This window comes from Peromyscus californicus, unplaced genomic scaffold (assembly GCF_007827085.1).
Source record: "Peromyscus californicus insignis strain IS unplaced genomic scaffold, ASM782708v3 Scaffold_6__1_contigs__length_162567912, whole genome shotgun sequence".
NCBI lineage: Eukaryota > Metazoa > Chordata > Mammalia > Rodentia > Cricetidae > Peromyscus > Peromyscus californicus.
In genome coordinates this window covers 84,570,021-84,591,084 of record NW_026294584.1, presented here as the reverse complement: position 1 = coordinate 84,591,084, position 21,064 = coordinate 84,570,021, and the positions used below count along the sequence as shown (strand labels likewise).

General features: G+C 39.6%; 2 gene segments (V, D, J or C); both read left to right on the top strand.

Annotated features, from left to right (window-relative positions):
• Window positions 1-7,039: 7,039 nt before the first annotated feature.
• LOC128099628 (immunoglobulin kappa variable 1-39-like) lies at window positions 7,040-7,534 on the top strand. The segment is given in 2 exon segments: window positions 7,040-7,088; window positions 7,212-7,534. Coding segments are annotated over 2 exon segments (372 nt in total).
• Window positions 7,535-19,007: 11,473 nt separating this feature from the next.
• On the top strand, window positions 19,008-19,643 carry LOC128099626 (immunoglobulin kappa chain variable 12-41-like). The segment is given in 2 exon segments: window positions 19,008-19,056; window positions 19,180-19,643. Coding segments are annotated over 2 exon segments (513 nt in total).
• Window positions 19,644-21,064: the final 1,421 nt, after the last annotated feature.

Below are 21,064 nucleotides of genomic sequence, written 5' to 3'. Positions count from 1 at the left end.
CAAAAGAACAGTGAACCATTCACACAGTTCTACAAAGCAGAACAAAAATCCCTTTGGCCTTCTCAGGACACAGCTGCTTCCCTCTTAGAAAATACTATATGGTCAAGATGTTGATTGATGTGTGACAAATCCTCCAAATATTTCTGCAATGTAAGCAGGGCTAAATTTCTCTCAAGAGCCTTAAGCTACTTCTCTTGTCAAAGAAGAGGAAAATATATAACAAGATAGTGGGATGAGACAACAAGAGGCCCCATCTTTTTGGCATTCTGTGCAGAGAAATATTTGAGAGCTGAGATTTAGATTTCCTGAACTGGGAATTGACTCTGGAGAGGATGTCATTGGACTTTTGGGAATATATACAGGGCTGTAGATGGCATATTTTCATAACTGTTTCCAATTTAGGGGGCAACGACAACTCTTTCCCAGAGTATTCCTTCATCAGAGAATGGCTTGGTCTCTAAGGGAAGCACTAAACACTGAATTCAGAGTTCTCTATCATCTCTTCATGAGGTGGGGAATACTGATGATAGTATCTTTCTGCAATTTGTAAAGTGTGCAGCACTGTGGAAATGGGTGTGACTAATAAACAAGGCCTAATTTAATAAAGCTGTAAAACTTTCAAATTATGACAAAGGGCCTTCAATCTACTACCTAAAGTGTAGCTTGAGAAAATTGTCTATAATCTAGGCTTTAAGTTTTAGAGGCTGTAGGTGCACACATACATACATATACTCACAGACAGAAGCCCCCTACATGTCCCTACATGCAATGATTCAATTGGATCTTTTTTAAAGTTTTTACTTTAAGGCATTGCATATTCAATATAATCCTTCTTTCAGATTTTAAATGTGTATCTTTTCTGCACTGTGGATTGTGGTGCCAGTATTTTTGTTTGACCCTGAGCTGTAGGAGTTGTAACTGCAGCAACACCCAGGAAGCCAGGTGACCACTGAGGAAACCCCTCAATGTATCTTATTTAATAACCTTCAATACATTGCCTACAGTTTGTTATAGAACTATGGAAGGGATTATAAATATATTTAGGATATTCCAAAGAATACCTATATTGACTGTATTCTTGGCTAATGGTATTTCCAATCTATATGTTTTGATCTGATGTAGCTTAAATGTGGATTGAATGTTCGTGTAGGAAATATTAAGCTTTCTACTTCATTAAGTTTTACAATTATGTTTACTCTTTTATCAGTGTTTTGGAGCTTGATTTAAAATTAGAGTTTTTTTTCCTGATAAATTCCTGTTCTCATCTAGCTGTGACTGGCCTCAAAGTGGAAGATGACCTTGAACTTCTGGCACCCCTGTTTTCCACTCCCATGAACTGGTACTACAGGAGTGCACCACCAGTCCCAGTTCATGCAATGCTGGGGCTCTAACCCAGTGGGTTTTTTGTTTGTTTGTTTGTTTTTCATAATAGACATGATCTCCATCAATTAAGCTACATCTCTGTAAAATTTTCTTACTTCTTAGTAGCAAGAATTGGACTGTGTAAGAATTTGCTCTGCACATAATTATGTCTGATAGCCTATACAAAATTCTTCCTAATGATTCTTTTCATCCTCAGGCAGAAACAATGCTATCTTTGGTTTAGTAGCTTTTTCTGAGTGCATTACAATTTGCTATCAATCATTGTACACTTTTTTAGGGCTGCAATTAAACAGATACCCAGTTCTGTCCTCATTTTAACAATTAATCTCTGCAGGAGAGGGAGGCAATAATACATGTCTATCCAGTCAATGTCACCCACCTTTGAACTGTCAATCACTGTAATACTAGGGACAAATGAGGTTTCTGATTTCTTATTCACTTGTCATCCAGCACTTTCTCCTAGTCCCTGTCCACTTCTGTGAGAGTGGTCTAGGGACATTTCCCACCAACAGTTAGTCAGTGGAGACTGGAGTTCCTGAGAATTTCTTGGGTTCCAGAGTTAGAAAAGCCTGTCCTAGGACTGTCGCCCTGAACAATGATCTTCCCAGTTAGTAAAATCAGTGTCGCTCCTGCTTCTTTTTCAATTGGTGCCCATTGTGGTCTGGCATAGAGCTGATGCAGCTGCTCAGGTTCTGAATTATATATCCTTACAACCTGAATGGAAGGTGCTGGTTAGTATCCTAAGACTTGCTAAAGTCAGCAACAAAAGAGACATAGGAAGAAATCATATTCCTATGCCTGAGAGAAAACATTTGACATTGACGGGCTGTGATGGCACATGCCTTTAATCCCAGTATTCTGGAGGAGGAGCCAGGCAGATCTCTGTGAGTTCAAAGCTAGCCTGGTCTAGAGAGCAAGAGCCAGAACTGGCACCAAAACTACACAGAGAAACCCTGTCTCAAAAAAAAAAAAGACATAATACAACTGACATCCAATATCTCCATCCTGATTCCAAAGGATCATCAGTGACAGTGAAAGACATGTAAGGAATGACTTTTCAGTGGCTACTGTGAAGTTTCCTTTGTCCATCTTTTTCTTTTTCTTTTTAAAGACTTTGATTGATTCTTTGTGGATTTCACATCATGCATCCCAATCCCACTTTTCTCCCTGTCCCCTCACATCCCCCATCTGTAGATGCAACCTCCCCTCTAAATCCAAACATTATTTAAATGAAAAAGCAAAACTAAAACCAAACCAAACTAAACAATAAAAACAAAACAAACAACAATATAAACAAGAGAAAGAAGAAGAATCTCATCGTGGAAGCTCTAGTGTGGACCATTGAGTCATGCAGTTTACCTTTTGGTCTATTCATCTCTTCTTGTATGTGTTCATTGCTGTGTGTCCTTGTTCTGGTTCGAGCCCTCTGGCTTCTGCTACATTATCGATAATTTGTTCTCTCTTGGGCTCCTCTTGGATATCCTGTTGTCCTGCTTTGCGGAAATGCCTCAGTTCGGGATCCGTAGGGTTTGTCCCCTTCATGTGCTTCACCAGTTCAGATGCAGTGGATGGTGGAGTGGACTGACTCCTAGCCCTGGTTCTGGGCCTGGCAGGTAGCTGAGCTGTCAGCTTCTAGCTTTCCCTTGTCATCAGTATTGGGACAAATTCTCCAGCACTGTCTCAGCTAGCTCACCCAGTGCAATTTGCAGCAAGGGGAGGGGCCAGTTCTCCTGTTCTTAGGTCCTTAGTTCCAGCTCACCAGCACTAGCACAACCAAGGCCACACCCTACTGCTTTACCCAGGAGAGCTGCAGGACCCTCTCTCCTCATTGCTTTAGCGGGCATACAAGGCAAGTGGGGTGGGCAGGGTCAGCTCTCCTGCTCTTATACCCTCAGGGCCAGCTTACCTTTGTCCCAGACAAGAGCATGCTGCCCAGATGGGTGCAGATCCCGATTTCTATCTTTAATATTGGTAGTGGTATGTATCTATGCAAATTAACTTTCTCCCTGTGTTTATTTTTTCCTCTTTGGGAGACTGACCAAAGCTTCTTAGAATTTAGACATTAGGCCATACCACCCCTATACTTGGAGCCATGAAGAAAATGGTTGTGAATGTATGTGAGTGTGAACTTCCTATCTCTAAAGTCTCTTGATACTGCTGGGTGAAGGCTCTGAGGGCAAGTACTTTTTCCACACTAAGTGAGTAACACTTTATTCTGTTCTTTCCTGGTGCCCTTCAGTTATCAATACATAGACAACACTGCAGGGAACTAGGCCATGATATCAGAATTGGGTGAGCCTTATTATTGACAATATGTTTTTCCTCCCAGTAATTTCATCATTTCACACACTTCTATAGATAATACATTATGGGTGTTATGGAAGTTTAACCAGCAGTCCAAGAAATAGATCATATATGGACCACAGTGTAAGACAGTGGAGTGTGCTGGAAAATGGCTTCCAGAGGAGTGTTTGTTAGACTTATTTATGGTGCTCAGGGACTGACCAAGTTCTCTCAATTTTATCGTATCTTGTGTCTAATAATACCTGTAGAATGTTATGAGAATGTAACTTTATGAAGAAGGTAAAAGTAGAGGTAGCTAGCTGATAGAGTCCAGACACTATGTTAATCCAACCATAAAACACATATTCATTGTAAAGTCTTCCCAGGCAAGACTGGGAAGATTGGCTTCTCTCTTGTTTCACAATCCCAGCTCAATGTAGAAAGGGAACTCTATGCACATATGATGGGGAGAAAACCCATGATATTATCTGGCCTTGATAGAAGTAGTTCTTGAATAACTGAGCTATGAAAAATAGAGTAAGACAAGATTGTTTACCTGAAAAGCTGCTTGGTTATATGAAATCTTGTCCCTCCTTAAAAGCCACATTTCTCAGTGTTATTCTGCTACTCTTCTGGGAATCATCATGAGCAAGAAGTTGCATAGTGAATTCTGGAGATCAGTCTTAATAGATACATGTACAAAATGCTTCCATAACTAAGGGTCAGGGAAAATTTTGGAAAAGGTAGTGGACAGATTGGGAGAGCCATAGGATCAGGGAATCTGATGTGAGATTGTATCTCCTAGTAACATCAGAAACTCTACTTGTAAAGGCTCATGAACGTTACCCCCAATATGTGAACTAAATAATGAGGACAACAAGAAATATATAAAGTAGTACAGAGGAAATCCCATAAAGGCTCAATTCTACACAAAGTACTATGGGTAATTAAGTAAAGCTGGGAGAGGTAAAGGTACTCAGGAAAGAGCACACTGATTGTCCAATGTCAAATGATCAGCCCTAAAGATATATATATATATACACAAGTAGCACATTATATGGACTCAACGACTTATATTTGCATCTACAAATACTTATATTTATGCAATAATGATGAAAAGGAGGCCAGGAATTTGAAGGAGAGTGAGGATAGATATTTGGGAGGGTATAGAGGGAGAAATATTATAATTAAAGTACAATCTAACAAATAAACAGGGGGAAAAAGAGAAGAAATTGCATGACCTCAATAACATGTGCACAAAAAGACAAAATGACAGCCTATAGAATGTGAGATCTTCACCAACCCCACATCTGACAGAGCGCTGATCTCTAAAATATAAAGAACTCAAGAAACTAGACAGCAAAATATTGAACAATCCAATTACAAAAATGGGCCACAGATCTAAACAGAGAATTCACAACAAAAGAATCTCAAATGGCAGAAAGACATTTATGGAATTGTTCAACATCCTTAGTCATCAGGAAAATGCAAATATAAAAATGACTCCAAGATACCATCTTACACCTATCAGAATGGCTAAGATAAAAAACACTGATGACAGCTTATGTTGGAGAGGATGTGGAACAAGGGGAACACTCCTCCACTGTTGGTGGGAGTGCAAACTTATACAGCCACTTTGGAAATCAGTGTGGTGGTTTTTCAGAAACTTGGTAATCAATCTACCTCAAGACCCAATGATACCACTCTTGGGCATATACCCAAGGGATGCTCAATCATATCATAAGGACACTTGCTCAACTATGTTCATAGCAGCATTTTCTGTAATAGCAAGAACCTGGAAACAACCTAGATGCCCCTCAACCAAAGAATGGATAAAGAAAATGTGGTACATATACACAATGGGGTATTACTCAGCTTTAAAAACAATGACATCATGAAATTTGCAGGAAAATGGATGGAACTAGAAAATATCACCCTGTGTAAGGTCACCCAGACTCATAAAGACAAATATGGTATATACTCACTCATAAGTGGATACTAGAGGTAAAGCAAAGGATAATCAGACTACAACCCACAGCTCTAGAGAAGCTAGGAACCAAGGAGGACCCTAAGAGGGATGTATGGGTCATCTTGGGAAGGGGAGATAGAGGAGATAACTATCAGTAAACTGGGGATGAGGGAAGGCAATAGAGGGTAGAGGATAGGGAATGAGAACATGAGGGAATGGGATGGTTGAGCTGGGGGAGGAAATGAGTGGGAGAGAAATGAAAGATGTCAAGAGAAATCTTGATAGAGGGAGACATTATGGGGTAAGGAAGAAACCTGGTGCTAGGGAAATTCTCAGGAACCCACAAGGACAACCCAAGATTAGACTACTAGCAATAGTGGTGATGGTGCCTGAACTGGCCTACTCTGGTAATCAGATAGGTGAATACCCTAACTGATGGAATCTACTGATCCAAGATCTCTGGATCTACAACCAAACGCCAGGCTGAGCTGTGGGAGTCCCATTGAAGAGAGGGAAGATGGATTATATGAGCAACGGGGGGTGGTCAAGATCATGATGGGGCAATCTAAAGAGACAACTGAACCAACCTCATAGGTACTCATGAACATTAGACTAACAGCTATGGAACCTGCATGGGGCAGGACTAGACCCTCTGCATACAGGAAAGAGATGTGAAGCTGGGTCTGTTTAAGGGGCTTTCTAGATCCCATTACCTGTGGTCAGACACTTTGATCAGCCTTGATGCAGGGGGAAAGGCTTGGCCCTGCCTCAACTAAATGTACCAAGCTTAGCTGTTCCCTCATGGGAGAAATTACCCTGTTGGAGGAGGTATAAGGAATGGGTGGGAATATAAGAATGGGAGGAGGTATAAGAAGTGGGGGGAAGGTGGGGGTGGGGGGAGCTGGAGGAAGGATGAGAGGATGATCCATGGTTGGTATGTAAAATGAATTTAAAAAAGTACAATCTAACAAATAAATGGGGAAAAAGTGAAGAAGTTGAGTGACCTCAATAACATCTGCACCCACCTATGACAGGACCTGTAACCATTTGTATGCTTTCTAGAATGGTACCATATCCGACAGGCCCTGCCATGGAGGAAAACACAATAAAGAGATTTTTACATTGAGCATGAGAGAAATCAAAATAAGGTGCACCTCATAGACAGGTGCTCTTCTTTGCTGTCCAATGAGGAACACACTCCTACAAATAAACATGTACTGCCTCTGTGTTCTGAGACTCAGGAGGACCTCAGGCCTATAATGTGTCATTTGGTCAGTTCTGTGGGTGAACTCAGCCATTACTGATTTGCATGTGCCTAAAGTCCAGCCCACTGCCCTGAGGACTTCTTCATAGTCAGGTCACACCTTGTGTTGGATTCATCCTCACACAGGTCACAGCACAGACATGAGGGCCCCCACTCAGCTCCTGGGGTTGCTGCTTCTCTGGCTTACAGGTAAGGAAGACAGCATTGGAAATTCATTCAGCTGAGTGTGGTCAGTGTTGCCTGGTCTCTGGGAAAGTCTTCATCTAACATGATTAATTGTGTGGAAAATTGTTTTCAATTTTCCAATCTCAGGTGCCAGTTGTGACATCCAGCTGACTCAGTCTCCAGCCTCCTTACGTGCATCTCTGAGAGACAGTGTCACCATCACATGCCAGGCAATTCAGGATATTGAGCGGAGTTTAGTATGGTATCAGCAGAAACCAGGGAAACCTCCTAAGCTTCTGATCTACAGTGCAAACAGCTTGGCAGATGGGGTCCCATCAAGGTTCAGTGGCAGTGGATCTAGACAACAGTTTTCTCTCAAGATCAGCAACCTGCAGTCTGAAGATGTTGCAACTTATTACTGTCAACATGGTTATAGTATTCCTCCCACAGTGATTCAAGTCATGACATGAATCACCCAGAGAAGCAGAAGTGAGAGACCAGGCTGATCAAATTGCTCCTTCTGGTGTCTCCAGCTGTTGAGAGTGTTTCTCTTTTCTCTTTGCCGGTATTTAAAGATCAATGTGATGTTTTTGTACAGGGGCCAGATAAGCTTTTCTATGTCTTCTTGTCTTCTTCCTGTGCACTAGCATTAAAATTAGGGAAGTGGTTCTCCTTCCTGACTCACATGAAGTATTAACTTTTCCTGGGTTGCAGCAATGGCAACAGCTGAGATTTACACAACAGAGAAGCAAAACACACACACACACACACACACACACACACACACACACACACACACACACACACACACAGCCTACTCATACCCCTACACAAACATAACCCCAAGCAGGAGTTATAAGAAAAATTATTATCCAATTAAAATCAGAAAATTAGTATCTGAGTATAACATTAAAATCCTGTGGTTACAGGCTCCAAACAATGCAATAAGGTCATCCAAAACCCATGGCCTCAGAGCAGCCTCTCCCATAGCCAGAGCCCTGTTTAAGAACCCTGGTTTGTCTTTCAGAGGATCTGGGTTTGATTCCCAGAGCCCACTAGACTGCTATCAACTCTCTATAACTCCATTTCCAGGATAGCTGAGACTTTCTTCTGGATTCTGAAGTCATTGCACTCATATGGCACACAAATATGTATGCAGACAAAACATGAATACACATATAATAAAATTAAGAATTACTTAAGTCTTAGATATTTAAAAACTCTTAGGAACTAGCATTCTTACTAACTGCTATTGGGAACAGACTGTTCTCAAAATCTAGAGTCCATTTTTTTTTTTTTTACTGAAAGTAAGGTTTCCTGTTCATAGGTTCCTCAGAAAGCTTGTTAACTCTCTATATGCATGGAGGAAAGGAGCCTTTTCTACATTAAATGTTTATTCATTTCTCTTTTTACTAGGAGGGCAAGTGTCTAAGTTACTTTTCTATTGCTCTGACAAAGCACCACAACCAAGGCAATTTATAAAAGAAAGCATTTATTTTGGGGGCTTAGCATTGTGGAAGGTTGGTCCATGAAAAATATGGTTAGAAGCAGGCATCAGGCAGACAGGGATGGCCCTGGAGGTGTAGCTAAGAGCTTATATATTTATCTGTAATAGAAATGATAGAGAGGAAGAGAGCTAACTGGGACAGGAATGACAACGTCATCAAGCTGAATGCACACCAGTTTCCAACCATACAATCAGGCCATTCCAATCTATGGCTTCATGGCAGTCAAATCCACCCAGAGGGATATAATCAAGTAGGGATAGACAAACAATTCAGCCTAAAACTGACTTTAAGCAGTAAACAGTGTCCTTAAAACAACATTTTATGGGAGCCCCCCTGTTTATTGTCTTTTGCATATGCATGATCTAACACTCATATGACTGCAATCAGTTGCATCATAGCAAAAGGACATGGGACTACTTCCCACTTTGTCCTGATCAGGTTCAGTGTAACTGGATTTATGTTGAGGTCTTTGATCCAATTATAGTTGAGTTTTGTACATGGCATTAGATATGGGTCTATTTGTATTCTTCTACATGTTGACATCCAGTTATGGAAGCACCATTTGCTGAAGATGCTTTCTTTTTTCCATTGTACAATTTTGGCTTCTTTACTAAAAATCAGTTGTTCATAGATGCATGGACCAATGTCAGGACCTTCAATTCGATTCCATTGGTCTACATGTTTGTTTTGATGCCAGTACCATGCTGTTTTGATTATTATAGCTCTGTAGTTGAGTTTGAAGTCAGGGATGTTGATGCCTCTTGAAGTTCCCGTATTGAACAGGATTGTTTTAGCTATCCCGTTTTTTGTTTTTTTTTTCCCCATATAAAGTTGAATATTGTTAATTTGAAGTCTGTGAAAAATTGTGCTGGGATTTTGATGAGGATTACACTGAATCTGTAAATTGCTTTTGATAATAGTGACATTTTCATTATGCTAATCCTACCTATCTATCCAAGAGCATGATAGATCTTTCCATTTCTTGATATCTTCTTCAATTTCTTTCTTAAAAGACTGAGAGTTCTTGTCATACAGGTCTTTCATTTGTTTTATTAGAGTTACCCCTAAGCATTTTTTTATTATTTATAGCTATTTTACAGGATGTTGTTTCTATATTTCTATCTCAGCATGTTTATCATTTGTATATTCGGAGGGCTATTGATTTTTTTGACTTAACCTTATACCCTGTCACATTAGTGAAGGTGTCTATCAGCTCTAGGAGTTCCCTGGTAGAAATTTTGGGGCCACTTATATACTCTGATATCATGTACAAATAGCGAAAGTTTGACTTATTCTTTTCCAATTTCTATCCCTTTGATCTTCTTTTGTTGTCTTATTGCTCTAGATAGAACTTTGAGTGCCATATTGAATAAATATGGAGAGAGTAAACAGCCTTGTCTTGTTCCTGATTTTAGTGAAATTGCTTTGAAATTCTCTCCACTTAATTTGATGTTGTCTGTGGGCTTGCTGTATATTTCTTTTATTATATTTGGGTATGTTCCTTGTATCCCTGCTATCATCTCAAAGACCTTTATGATGAAGGGGTGTAAAATTTTGTCAAAGGCTTTTCAGTATCTAATGAGATGATCATATGCTTTTTCTTCTTTCAGTTTGTTTATATGGTGAATTACATTGCCAGATTTTCATATGTTGTACCACCCCTTTATCTTTGGTGTAAAGCCTACTTGATCATGGTGGATGTTTTTTTTTTTTTTTTTTTTTTTTTTTTTTTTTTTTTTTTTTTTGTGTGTGTGTGTGTGTGTGTGTGTGTGTGTGTGTGTGTGTGTGTGTGTGTGTGTTCTTGGATTTGGTTTGCCAGTATTTTACTGGGTATATTTGTGTCGATGTTCATGAGGGAGATTGGTCTGTAATTTTCTTCTTCTGTTGTTGTTGCATCTTTGTGTGGGTTAAGTATCAGGGTAACTGTAGCCTAACAAAAAGATTTTGGCAATGTTCCTTCTGTTTCTCTTGTGCGGAATAATTTGAGGAGTATTTGGTATTAGATCTTCTTTGAAATTCTCATAGAATTCTGCACTGAAACCATCTGTCCATGTGCTTTTTTTATGCCTCTACGGTTATCCCCCTTCAGCACCACTGTCTTCCATGTTTCCATTAGGATGGCCCCACCTCAAGTGTTCAACTGATTTTTATTTCGAAATTTCCAAAGTCCACATTCCTACTAACAAATGCACAGTCAAGCCTATTACAGAGTTATTTCTATTCCTGCACTCAACTTCTGTCTTAGTTAGAGTCTCTGTTGCTGTGAAGAGATACCATGACCATGGCCACTCTTAATGAAGAAAACACTTAATTGGAGCTGAATTACAGTTTCAGAGGTTTATTCCATTATCATCGTGGTAGGAAGCATGGTGTCAAACAGACAGACATGGTGCTTGAGATGCAGATGAGAGTTTTACATCTGGATCCCCTGGTAACTGCAAGAGACAATGACACACTGGCCAAGCTTGAGCATCTGAGACCTCAAAACCAGCCCCTCAGTGAAACACTTCTTCCAGTAATGCCACACTTACTTCAACAAGGATTCAACTCCTAATTGTGTCACTCCCTATAGTCCAAGCATTAGAACACAAGAGCATATGGGGGTTATTCTTAGTCAAACCACCACACCCACCTAACCTTTCTTATTTGGAGTCATAAATTTGGAAGGCTACTGAAAGAGTTCTGGTAGAGAGAAAAGACGGTTGCAATTGATTATGAACAGAAGGTAAATCCAAAAATGTGACCATCCTAAAAAGTAGTTTAAATTGCATCCCCATAGGGCAGCATGGCTTTACAAATACATATTTATTGATGCCAGATTAGGAACAACTAACAGGAATATGACAGTCTGCTCAATATGCATGGCACTGAGAAGAGTTTACTGCATAGACACTGACTGATCAGACCTCCAACTACACCCTCTAGTGGCTATGTGCAGAGCACAGAGGAAAAGGAAGAAACAAAACCTTGGATGGACTTTGCTCTCTACAGGTGAGAGATGCACTGTGCAAGAGGTCACAGAAAGCAAACCACTCTCACAGCCACAAGATTGACCTTCCCAGAGGACTAGAAATCTAGGCCTGGAAATATGGCTTAGTAATTAAAAATCCTTAGGCTATGTATTTGTATGATTCAGAATTTATAATTGTGGGGATCCCAGCATAGGATAGTGTTTTACTTATATCTCTGCTGAGAATTATAATTTTTCCCTCCTAACCAAGCACTCAGAGTTGAAGCTGTCTGTCTCTTTCACTCTTATATTGTCATACATATCTGAATGTCTCCTAGTTTTCACACCCATGCACAATTCAGATACTTTCTTCTGAATCTCTCATCTCATCAGGCACATACACACCTCTAGTTTCTTTTTTGTTTTTTTCAAAAATATTGCTCTATTTTTATTTTATCAGTATTGGTATTTTGCCTATATGTATGTCTATGTACCATATGTGTGGACCCTTTATGTTATGTTGGTAAATAAAAAAGAAGGTAACTTCATAATTTGCCATATTCCCATTGAATGTCCATCACATAACCCAGTTATTGGTGACTGTTTATTGTTGTGTTGTTTTGCATTGAGTTGTCTTTGTGATAGAGAAAGCATATGGGGCTCCTTTTATCAGTCATTTGCTGGAAGTCCTTTGGAGCCTCTGAGCCTGATCTCTGCTATTTGAAGGTCTTGTGCAGAATGTCTCTACAGCTTCGTGTTCCCTTCTGGAGAGGCTGGTCCCAGGCAGACTCCTAGTTGTTGGTTTAGTTTCTGTGAGTCCCTGTGAGCCCAGGTTTGTTGGTTGTGTGGGTTTTCTTGTGGTGCCCTTGACACCACAGGGTCCTACCATACTTCCTCCCCCACTTCCTCAGGGTTCCCCAAGCTCCACCCAATGTTTGGCTGTGGGTCTCTGTATCCATTTCCATCAGTTGCTAGGCGAAGCCTCTCTAATGACAGTTGGGCTAGGCACCAATCTCTGAGTATAGCAGAATATCATTAGGAATTACCAAATGAACTTTTTACTTATGATATTTCAAATACACATAATATTACTCAGTGTATCCCCATTGTGAAACATATTTATGAATAGAGACAGAATATGTTTGTAGGAATTGATACACTTTCCACATTTTGCACCTTTGTTTAATGCCTTCTTATCAATGTTTATTTCTTTTTAGAATGAAGTGGGATGTGTGTTTGTGTTTACATGAGTATCTGACTGTATTTGCACAATTATACCTTTTTCTCTGATCAGGCAGAGTGATGAACACCCCTGGCTTTGGCTTTCCACACTTTTTTTTCCAAGTACACTAGCATTTACACTGATCATCATCCTTGTAGTTTTTCTTCTGGGCTCCACCTTGCCTATTACAGAATTCTACAGCAGGGGACAATACCAACATTGGCAACCACTGTAAAATACAAATCAGAGAAAGAGGGTCCCAGGTTCTTGATCAATTCAGCAATCCATAAATGTCTCCACAAATTTGGCCACTTCTTGGGTCTTGTCTGAGCACATTTCATTGAAACATCACATGAAGCTGGTGACCCTAAAAATGCACTCTCTCCAGAGATGAAAAAGGCTTCTTCCAGATGCTCACTCCTGTTTAAAACAACTATGACTCAGGAAGATCAGAAGACCAAGCTCCTCTTAAAATCAGGAGGAGGCAGAATGTTAGATTCATGACAGCTGCTACATAAACAGTATTTATGTTTCTTTATTTTTCATAAAAGAGGGTTTATCAGCATGTAACTTCTGTGGAAATATCCCTGAAAATACGAGTTCCAGACTACACATTGGTACACTGGTATTCCCAGGGCTTTATGGACTCAGGAAGAGTTGATGAGACTGGTATGGATGAGCAAAGTATTAGATGAGCACTGTCAGAGCAGCTATTATATCTAGGGCAGGCAAATAGGCAAATCTGGGGCATCAGGATTTCATATACATATATGTATATATACATATGTACATATATGTATATTACAGTCATCTTTGCTGAGCTTTATCATGGAAAAATTAAATTCCACATATTGCATATTGCAGGGTAGAACCTCTCATCCATGGAGATCAAATTAAGCCTCCCTGTGAGGAAGCATGTAAGTAATACTCTGGACCAGTAGAGTGCAACACCAAAGAGAGAAAGAAAACAAAACAAAAAACAATAAACAAACAAAAACCCCCAAACACTGCAACTTAATACTACAAGAGTGCTTGTGTTTGTAAGCTAAGCACATCCTTGTCTACACCCTGCTGTTTGCATATTTATTCCCCAGAAGCAATAGATGGCTCAGACTTGCTTTTAAGAAAAGGAAATTAGAAAATAGAAGCTTGTAGTCACAGGAAGAGCCCAGGCACCAAGATGGGTTTGCTGGTGCAAACTGTGAACTTACTGCTACTCGGTGTCCTTGGTGAGAAAGAGGGGAGGCTCCAAGCTCAAAATGAGCATCCTTTTACTCATGAAAGTTTTAGTTTAAAAGGTCGGGCAGCGATGGCTCGCCTTTAATCTCAGCACTCGGAAGGCAGAGCCAGGCAGATCTCTATGAGTTCAAAGCCAGCTTGGTCTACAAAGTGAGATCCAGGACAGGAATCAAAACTACATGGAGAAACCCTGTCTCGAAAAACAAACAAAAGCTACACCTTTCTTTTCTTCCTTCCTTCCTTCCTTCCTTCCTTCCTTCCTTCCTTCCTTCCTTCCTTCCTTCTGTCTTTTCTTCCTTCCTTATTTATTTCCTTACTTTTTTCCTTTTCCTCCTCCTCTACTTCTTTGTCATCATACATTTCTTTTTACATAGTGTGTAGTATAAAGATATACCAGAATCTTGCTTTCTACTAACTTCTGTTTCATTTTATCTTTCCCTTCTTTGTATCAAATGGAGAAATAGTTCTCTCCCAGTCTCAAGCATCCCTTTCTGTTTCACAGAGAGGGTCACTATCACCTGCTGGGCCAGCTCAATTGGCATCCCTGCTGACCTTCACTAGCACCAGAAGAAGCCAAGAGCCACTCTCAAGCTACTTATGTACGGCACAGACAACCAGGCTCCTAAGATCCCAACTTGCTTCAGTGACATGAGTCTTGGACCTCTTAATCTCTCACAATCAGCAGAATGGAACCTTAAAATGCCTCCACTTACTAATGACAACAGAAATGTAGTATCCCATTCACACAGTTCTACAAAACAGAATAAAACCCCTTTCAGCTTCTCAGGACACAGAGGCTTCCACCTTAGAAGATGAAATGCGGTCAAGAGTTTGACTGAACTGTAACAGATTCTCTCAATATTTCTGCAACAGAAGCAGGGAAGTTTTACTGATGGGTTTTAAGCTGTCCCTTCCTGCAAGGAAATAAAGGAAATGTACAGATGGAGATATTGGGATAAGACAACCAGATGCCCCATCTTTGTGGCATCCTATGTAAAGGACTGATTGAGAGCTGTGATTCAGATTTCTTAAACTGGGAATTGATTCTGGGGAGAACATCAATGGGCTTTTGAGAAAATATCAGCACTTTAAGAATTAATATTTTCATAAATGTTTCAAATTCAGTGAGGAACAACAGCTCTATGCAAGAGTAAGCTTTCATCAGTGATGATCTGTCTTCATCTGGAAGAAGTATACAATGAAAGCAGAGTTGTCTTGTCTTTCCTCTTGGGGTGGGGAATATTGATGATAGTATCTTTCTACATATTTGTAGACTGTGAAGCACTGTGGGAATGGGTGTGTCTAACACACAAGCACTAATGCTGTTGTAAAACTTTCAATTTACAGCAGAGTCTTCATTCTACTTCCTAAAATGTAAATTGAGAATTTGTATACTCTAGTCTTTAAATTTTAGATTTTGGAAGTACATACAAGCATACACAGTAACATAGAGAGGTCCTAAATTATATTCATACAAAGAACAATTCAACTTAATAATTTAAAAAAGATTAATTTCAAGTAATTACATATCAACACTTCTGTTAGATTTTAAATGTTCAACACTTCCTGCCTTCAAGTTTGTGGTGCCAATGTTTTGGCTTGACCCTTAGCTACAGCAGGAGTAACAGCATCACCGAGGCACCACATTAACCAAGCGACCTAAAATAGCCTAAAATTTGTTGTAGAACCGTGGAACAGCTTTATATTAGATAGCTTTGGCACAATATTTGGAAATGTAAGCTCTAATCATATATATGCTTAGGGTTTTCCAAAAACTATGCATATTAACTTTATCCTTGGCTAATACTATTTCCAATCTACATAGTTTTATTTGAAGTAACTCAAATGTGCCTTGAAAATTTGTGTAGGGAGTAATAACTTCTTTACTCCATTAACTAAGTTTAATATATTATAATCAATATTTCCTTACTGGTTTCAAAAAATCAGATTTTTTTCCTGATACAGTCAAGGTCTCACATAGATCTGCCTGAACACAAACTTGCAGTAGAAGTTGACCTTGAACTTCTGGCATTCCTGCTTCCTACTCTCAAGAGCTGGGACTAGAGGAGTGCACCAGTTCATGCAATGCTGGGCCTCTAACCAAGCGTAAAATTTTAATAGTAGGCAAGAAGTCCATAAATTAAGCTACTTTAAAAGAATAGTTTCTTACCTTTAGGAGCATATGTATGTTTTCTGCATGTATTTATGTCTTATAGCCTACACCTTATTCTCTCTAATGCTGCTGATCATTCACAGGAAGAAACAGTCCCAATTTCAGTTCATAAGTTTTGCTGAGCACATTACAATTTCCATTAATGATTGTTCATATTTTTTCTGGGCTCCACATGGACAAACACACAACCGTGTCCTCTTTCTAACAATTTCTCCAACAGGAGGAGCCAATAATACATGTTTATCCAATCAAGACATCAGCCTTTGGACTGCTATCCAGTAACAGTAACTGTAACCTTATCAACAAGATAAATTTCCAGTTTCTGATTCACTTGCCATCCAGGATTTTTTCCTAGTCCCTCTCCACTTCTGTGAGAGTGGTCTGGGCACATTTTGTATTCATAGTTAGCCAGTGGGAACGGGAGGTCCTGACAATTCCTCATTTTGCAGATGGAGAAAACCCTGCCCTTTGACACTAGCCCTGAACAATAACCTTCTTGGACAGGAGGATTAGTATCACACCTGTTTCCTTTTCCTTTCATCCATTGTAGTCCAGCGCAGAGCTGATGTAGCTGCTGGATTGAAGATTCTTGTCACCTGAATAGAGGTTGCTGGTTAGCATCTTAAAGAGTCTCCAAAGTTGAGAATATAAAAATCATAGGAAGAAATCTATCAGTACGCCTGTGAGAAAACATTTGACATAAAACAGCTGACATGTAATATCTCCACTTCGATTCCAAAGGATCATTATATGAAGGGGAAAGACAGGCAAGCCTGTATGAATTTTCATTGGCTATTGAGACATCTATTTTGGTATTTTTTCTATTTTGCATATTGCTAATGGTATGAATCTGTGGAAATGAATTCTTTTTATTTTTTCAAGGCAGTTACTTCCAACAGTGGAATAAATTACTATTTTGATGAATTCTGTATATTTATGGACATAATGTAATTGATTAATCAAAACATACATACATATTAACAGTTTCTTAAATATATTCATATTAATGGATATAATCAGGACATGAGGCACATATTTGTCTCTACTGCAGACTTTTTGATATATCCTTCAAAGCAAATACTATGACACCAGTCACCTTTTTCTTTGACTTTTTAGGTAAACCAGTTTCTTAATGTATCCACTTGCTCTTTTTGAGACCACTCCTGTGCTTATCATCCTTTCCAGGCCCTGTGTAGGTGACATTCTAACCCTGACAGATCTCTGTCTCCTGTGGAATAGTTGCCTGCACATGTTAAACTCTTTGCATTCAACCCTTCATGAAAACTCACACTAAGTCCACAATACCCTTACTCCCAGTGAAGACACAATCTGGACCCCAATATGACTATAACTCCCTGTGTGTAGTTTCCACTTCACTTTGTTACATGTTTCTCTCACCACATGATCTGTATCCCTCTTCCTTGAACCAAAAAAAGAGATATATCCTCTTATTATCTGGAAGAGTTATGGTGCCCATAGCATATGCAAGGGTATCAACCACTGTACATTCAAATACATGAATGATATTTCTAACAGAAAGCACCTGTTACTTAAAGACAATAATTTGTGTTAAGAGGAAATGGAAGTCAGATGCAATAATCTGAAGCCTCATGGGAAGATTTCGAATAGATATAATTCTAGCCTAATCCAGGAAGAGAGATCATATCCACAATTTGAAGAGGAGAAAACCTATGACTTTAGCTGGCTTTCATAGTAATTCTTTAGTAACTGAGCTGCCATAAACAGAGTAAAATAAGATTGTGTGAAAAAAATGAGTTAGTTACATGAGATCCTGACCTTTACAAACCATGTTTTCCAATATTATATTTTTATTCATATGGAAATCATCATGATCAAGAAGCTGCTTGGTGAGTTGTATAGATAAGCCCCAATGGATACTCTAGGTTCAGGGAACATTATGGAAAATGGGATAGAAAGATTTTAAGAGCCAGAAGATCAGGAAGTTTGCTCTGAGATTATATCTCCTAATAACATCCAAAGCTATGTATGTAAAATCTCACCAATATGTCTGCACAAATGTGAGCTGAACAAGGAGGATAACAATGAACCTGCCATACTGGTTGGAAAAATTTCATGAGGCCTCTGTTCTTCACAAGAAACCACAGACAACTGAACAAAGCTCATGGCAGAAGATGTGCTCCTTCCCAGGGAAGAGCACACCAATTGGTTGTCCATGGCCTAATGGACATGTAACATTATACAGATATAACAATGTTATTTAAGAATATATATATATATATATATATATATATATATATTATATATATGCAATAACAATTAATGAAAACAAAAAGAATTCGTGAATTTGAAGAGGGGAAGAACAGGTATTTGGGGGGTTTTAGAGGGAGGAAAGATAAAAAAGAAATGTTATAATTAAAATTCAATCTCACTTATAAACAGAAAACAAAAAAATGATAAAGTTGCACCACATCAATAACATCCATATACCTGTGAAATGACCCTGTAATAATTTGTCTACTGTTTAGAACTGTACCATATGTCACAGTCCCTGCCATTGAGGGAACTGGAACAAGAAATCCTATTTTGAAAAGACTAGAAAAGAAAGTAAGGTACAATTCATAGACTGGAACTCCTCTTTGGTCTCCCAAGAGGAGCACATTCCCTAAAAATGAACCTGTTCTGCCTCTTTTGCATGAGACATAAGAGGACCACAGGCATTTAAGGAATCACTAACCTGACCATCCCTGCAGCTGTGTCCAGCCTTTGCCGATTTGCATGTGCCCAGGACACAGCCCACTGCCCTGAGGACTTCTTCATAGTCAGGTCACACCCTGCTCAGGAGTCAGCCTCATACAGTCACAGCACAGACATGAGGGCCCCCACTCAGTTCCTATGGTTACTGCTTCTCTGGCTTACAGGTAAGGAAGACAGCATTGCAAATGTATACAGCTGAGTGTGGTCATTGCTAGCTGGTCTCTGGGAAAGTCCTCTTATAACAGAATTAATTTCATGAGAATTTGTTTTCAATTTTCCAATCTCAGGAGCCAAATGTGATGTTCAGATGACCCAGTCTCCAGCCTCCTTGTCTGCATCTGTGGGAGAAAGTGTCACCATGACATGCCAAGCAAGTCAGGACATTTATAGCAACTTAGCATGGTATCAGCAGAAACCAGGGAAATCTCCCAAGCTCCTGATCTATGGTGCAAAATACTTGGCAAATGGGGTCCCATCGAGATTCAGTGGCAGTGGATCTGGCACACAGTATTCTCTTAAGATTAGCAGCCTGCAGGCTGAAGACATTGCGACTTATTACTGTCAACACTATTACGGTACCTCTCCCACAGTGATTCATGCCATGACACAAACCATCAGGGAAGCAGAAGTGAGAATCCAGGCTGTCTTGATTTTACTTCTGCTGTTTCGAGTTACTGAAAGTGTTCCTCTTTGTCTGGAGTTAAAGGACAATGTCATGTTTCTATCTGCGGATCTGTATTTATTTAGATAAACTGTTCAGTGTCCTAAGTCTAAGTCCCCTTCCCCAGACCTAACGTTAAAAACAAGGGAATGCTTCTTATGAAAAAATAACTTTTCCAGAGTAACAGTTATGGCAACAGCTGAGATTCATACAACAGTGTTGTCAATACCCAACCATTCACAGCACACACACACACACACACACACACACACACACACACACACACACACACAAATTTGGAGTTGCCTTGGAAAAAAAATTTTGTCTAATTATTGCATTAAAATTCTCAGGAGGCAGTTTGGCAAGAGAGCTTAGTGATTAGGAACACTAGCTGCTCTTCTACAGGACCTAGGTTTGATTCTGAGCACACATACCACTGCTAGCAACTCTTTATAACTCCAGTCCCAGGGTATCTTAGACCTTCCCTTCTTCTAGCCTCTGATGCATTGTATTCATATGGCATACAAACAAATATGCAGCCAAAACACCAGTACACATAGAATAAAAATAATAAGTATTGCCAGGCAGTGGTGGAGCATTCCTTTAATCCCAGCACTCCTGAGGCAGAGGCAGGTGGATCTCTGTGAGTTTGAGGCCAGCCTGGTCTACAGAGCGAGATCCAGAAAAGGCACAAAGCTACACAGAGAAACTCTGTCTAGAAAACCCCCCCAAAAATGTATTAAATATTTTCAAAACCCTATGGGGCTAGTATTCAGAAAAACTGATACTGGGAAGAGATTATCTGCTGCAGGAGTAGGCTTCTGTGATGATGGCTAAATAAGACATCAATCAATGAGCAGAGCACACTATCATTAGGAGTCATTTTGTGATATATATAGATATAGATATAGATATAGATAAATAGATATAGATATAGATATAGATATAGATATTGCTTAGTAGTATTTGGTTTTACTTTAGGTTTCTGGGCCATCTACACTCTAGTTCTTGGCTACCAAACAGTGTCAAGTATGGGTTCCTTCTCATGGATTGAGCCTTAAGTCAAGTCAGACATCGATTTGTTACTCTCACAAGTTTTGTGCTACCATTTCCCTAGCATATTTTACACACATGCTAGCTATAGATCAAAGGTTTTATAGTTGGGTTGGTGTTCACTTGGTAGCCTGCAGAGAGCCTTTCCATGTCATAGACACTAGAAAATGGGGATGGAGTTTCTATGTAGGCACCAGCTTGACCTCTCCATATTCAATGACTTGTGTGGGTGTTGTCTTCATCAATGGAATCTTACTGTTAGTGTGTGGAGAGCAACCTATTTTCTTGTCAATAGCCTATGTTGTTTGGGGATTTTCATGGAAGCCATTTGGCCAACAAGTCACAGATGACAGTCAATCCCTGCACTGAGTTTCATTTGGTGACAAGTGATAGCCAGTGGGAGTTCTGTATTTAATATTTGGAGAATTCATCGGGGTCACTATTATATATTATAGGAA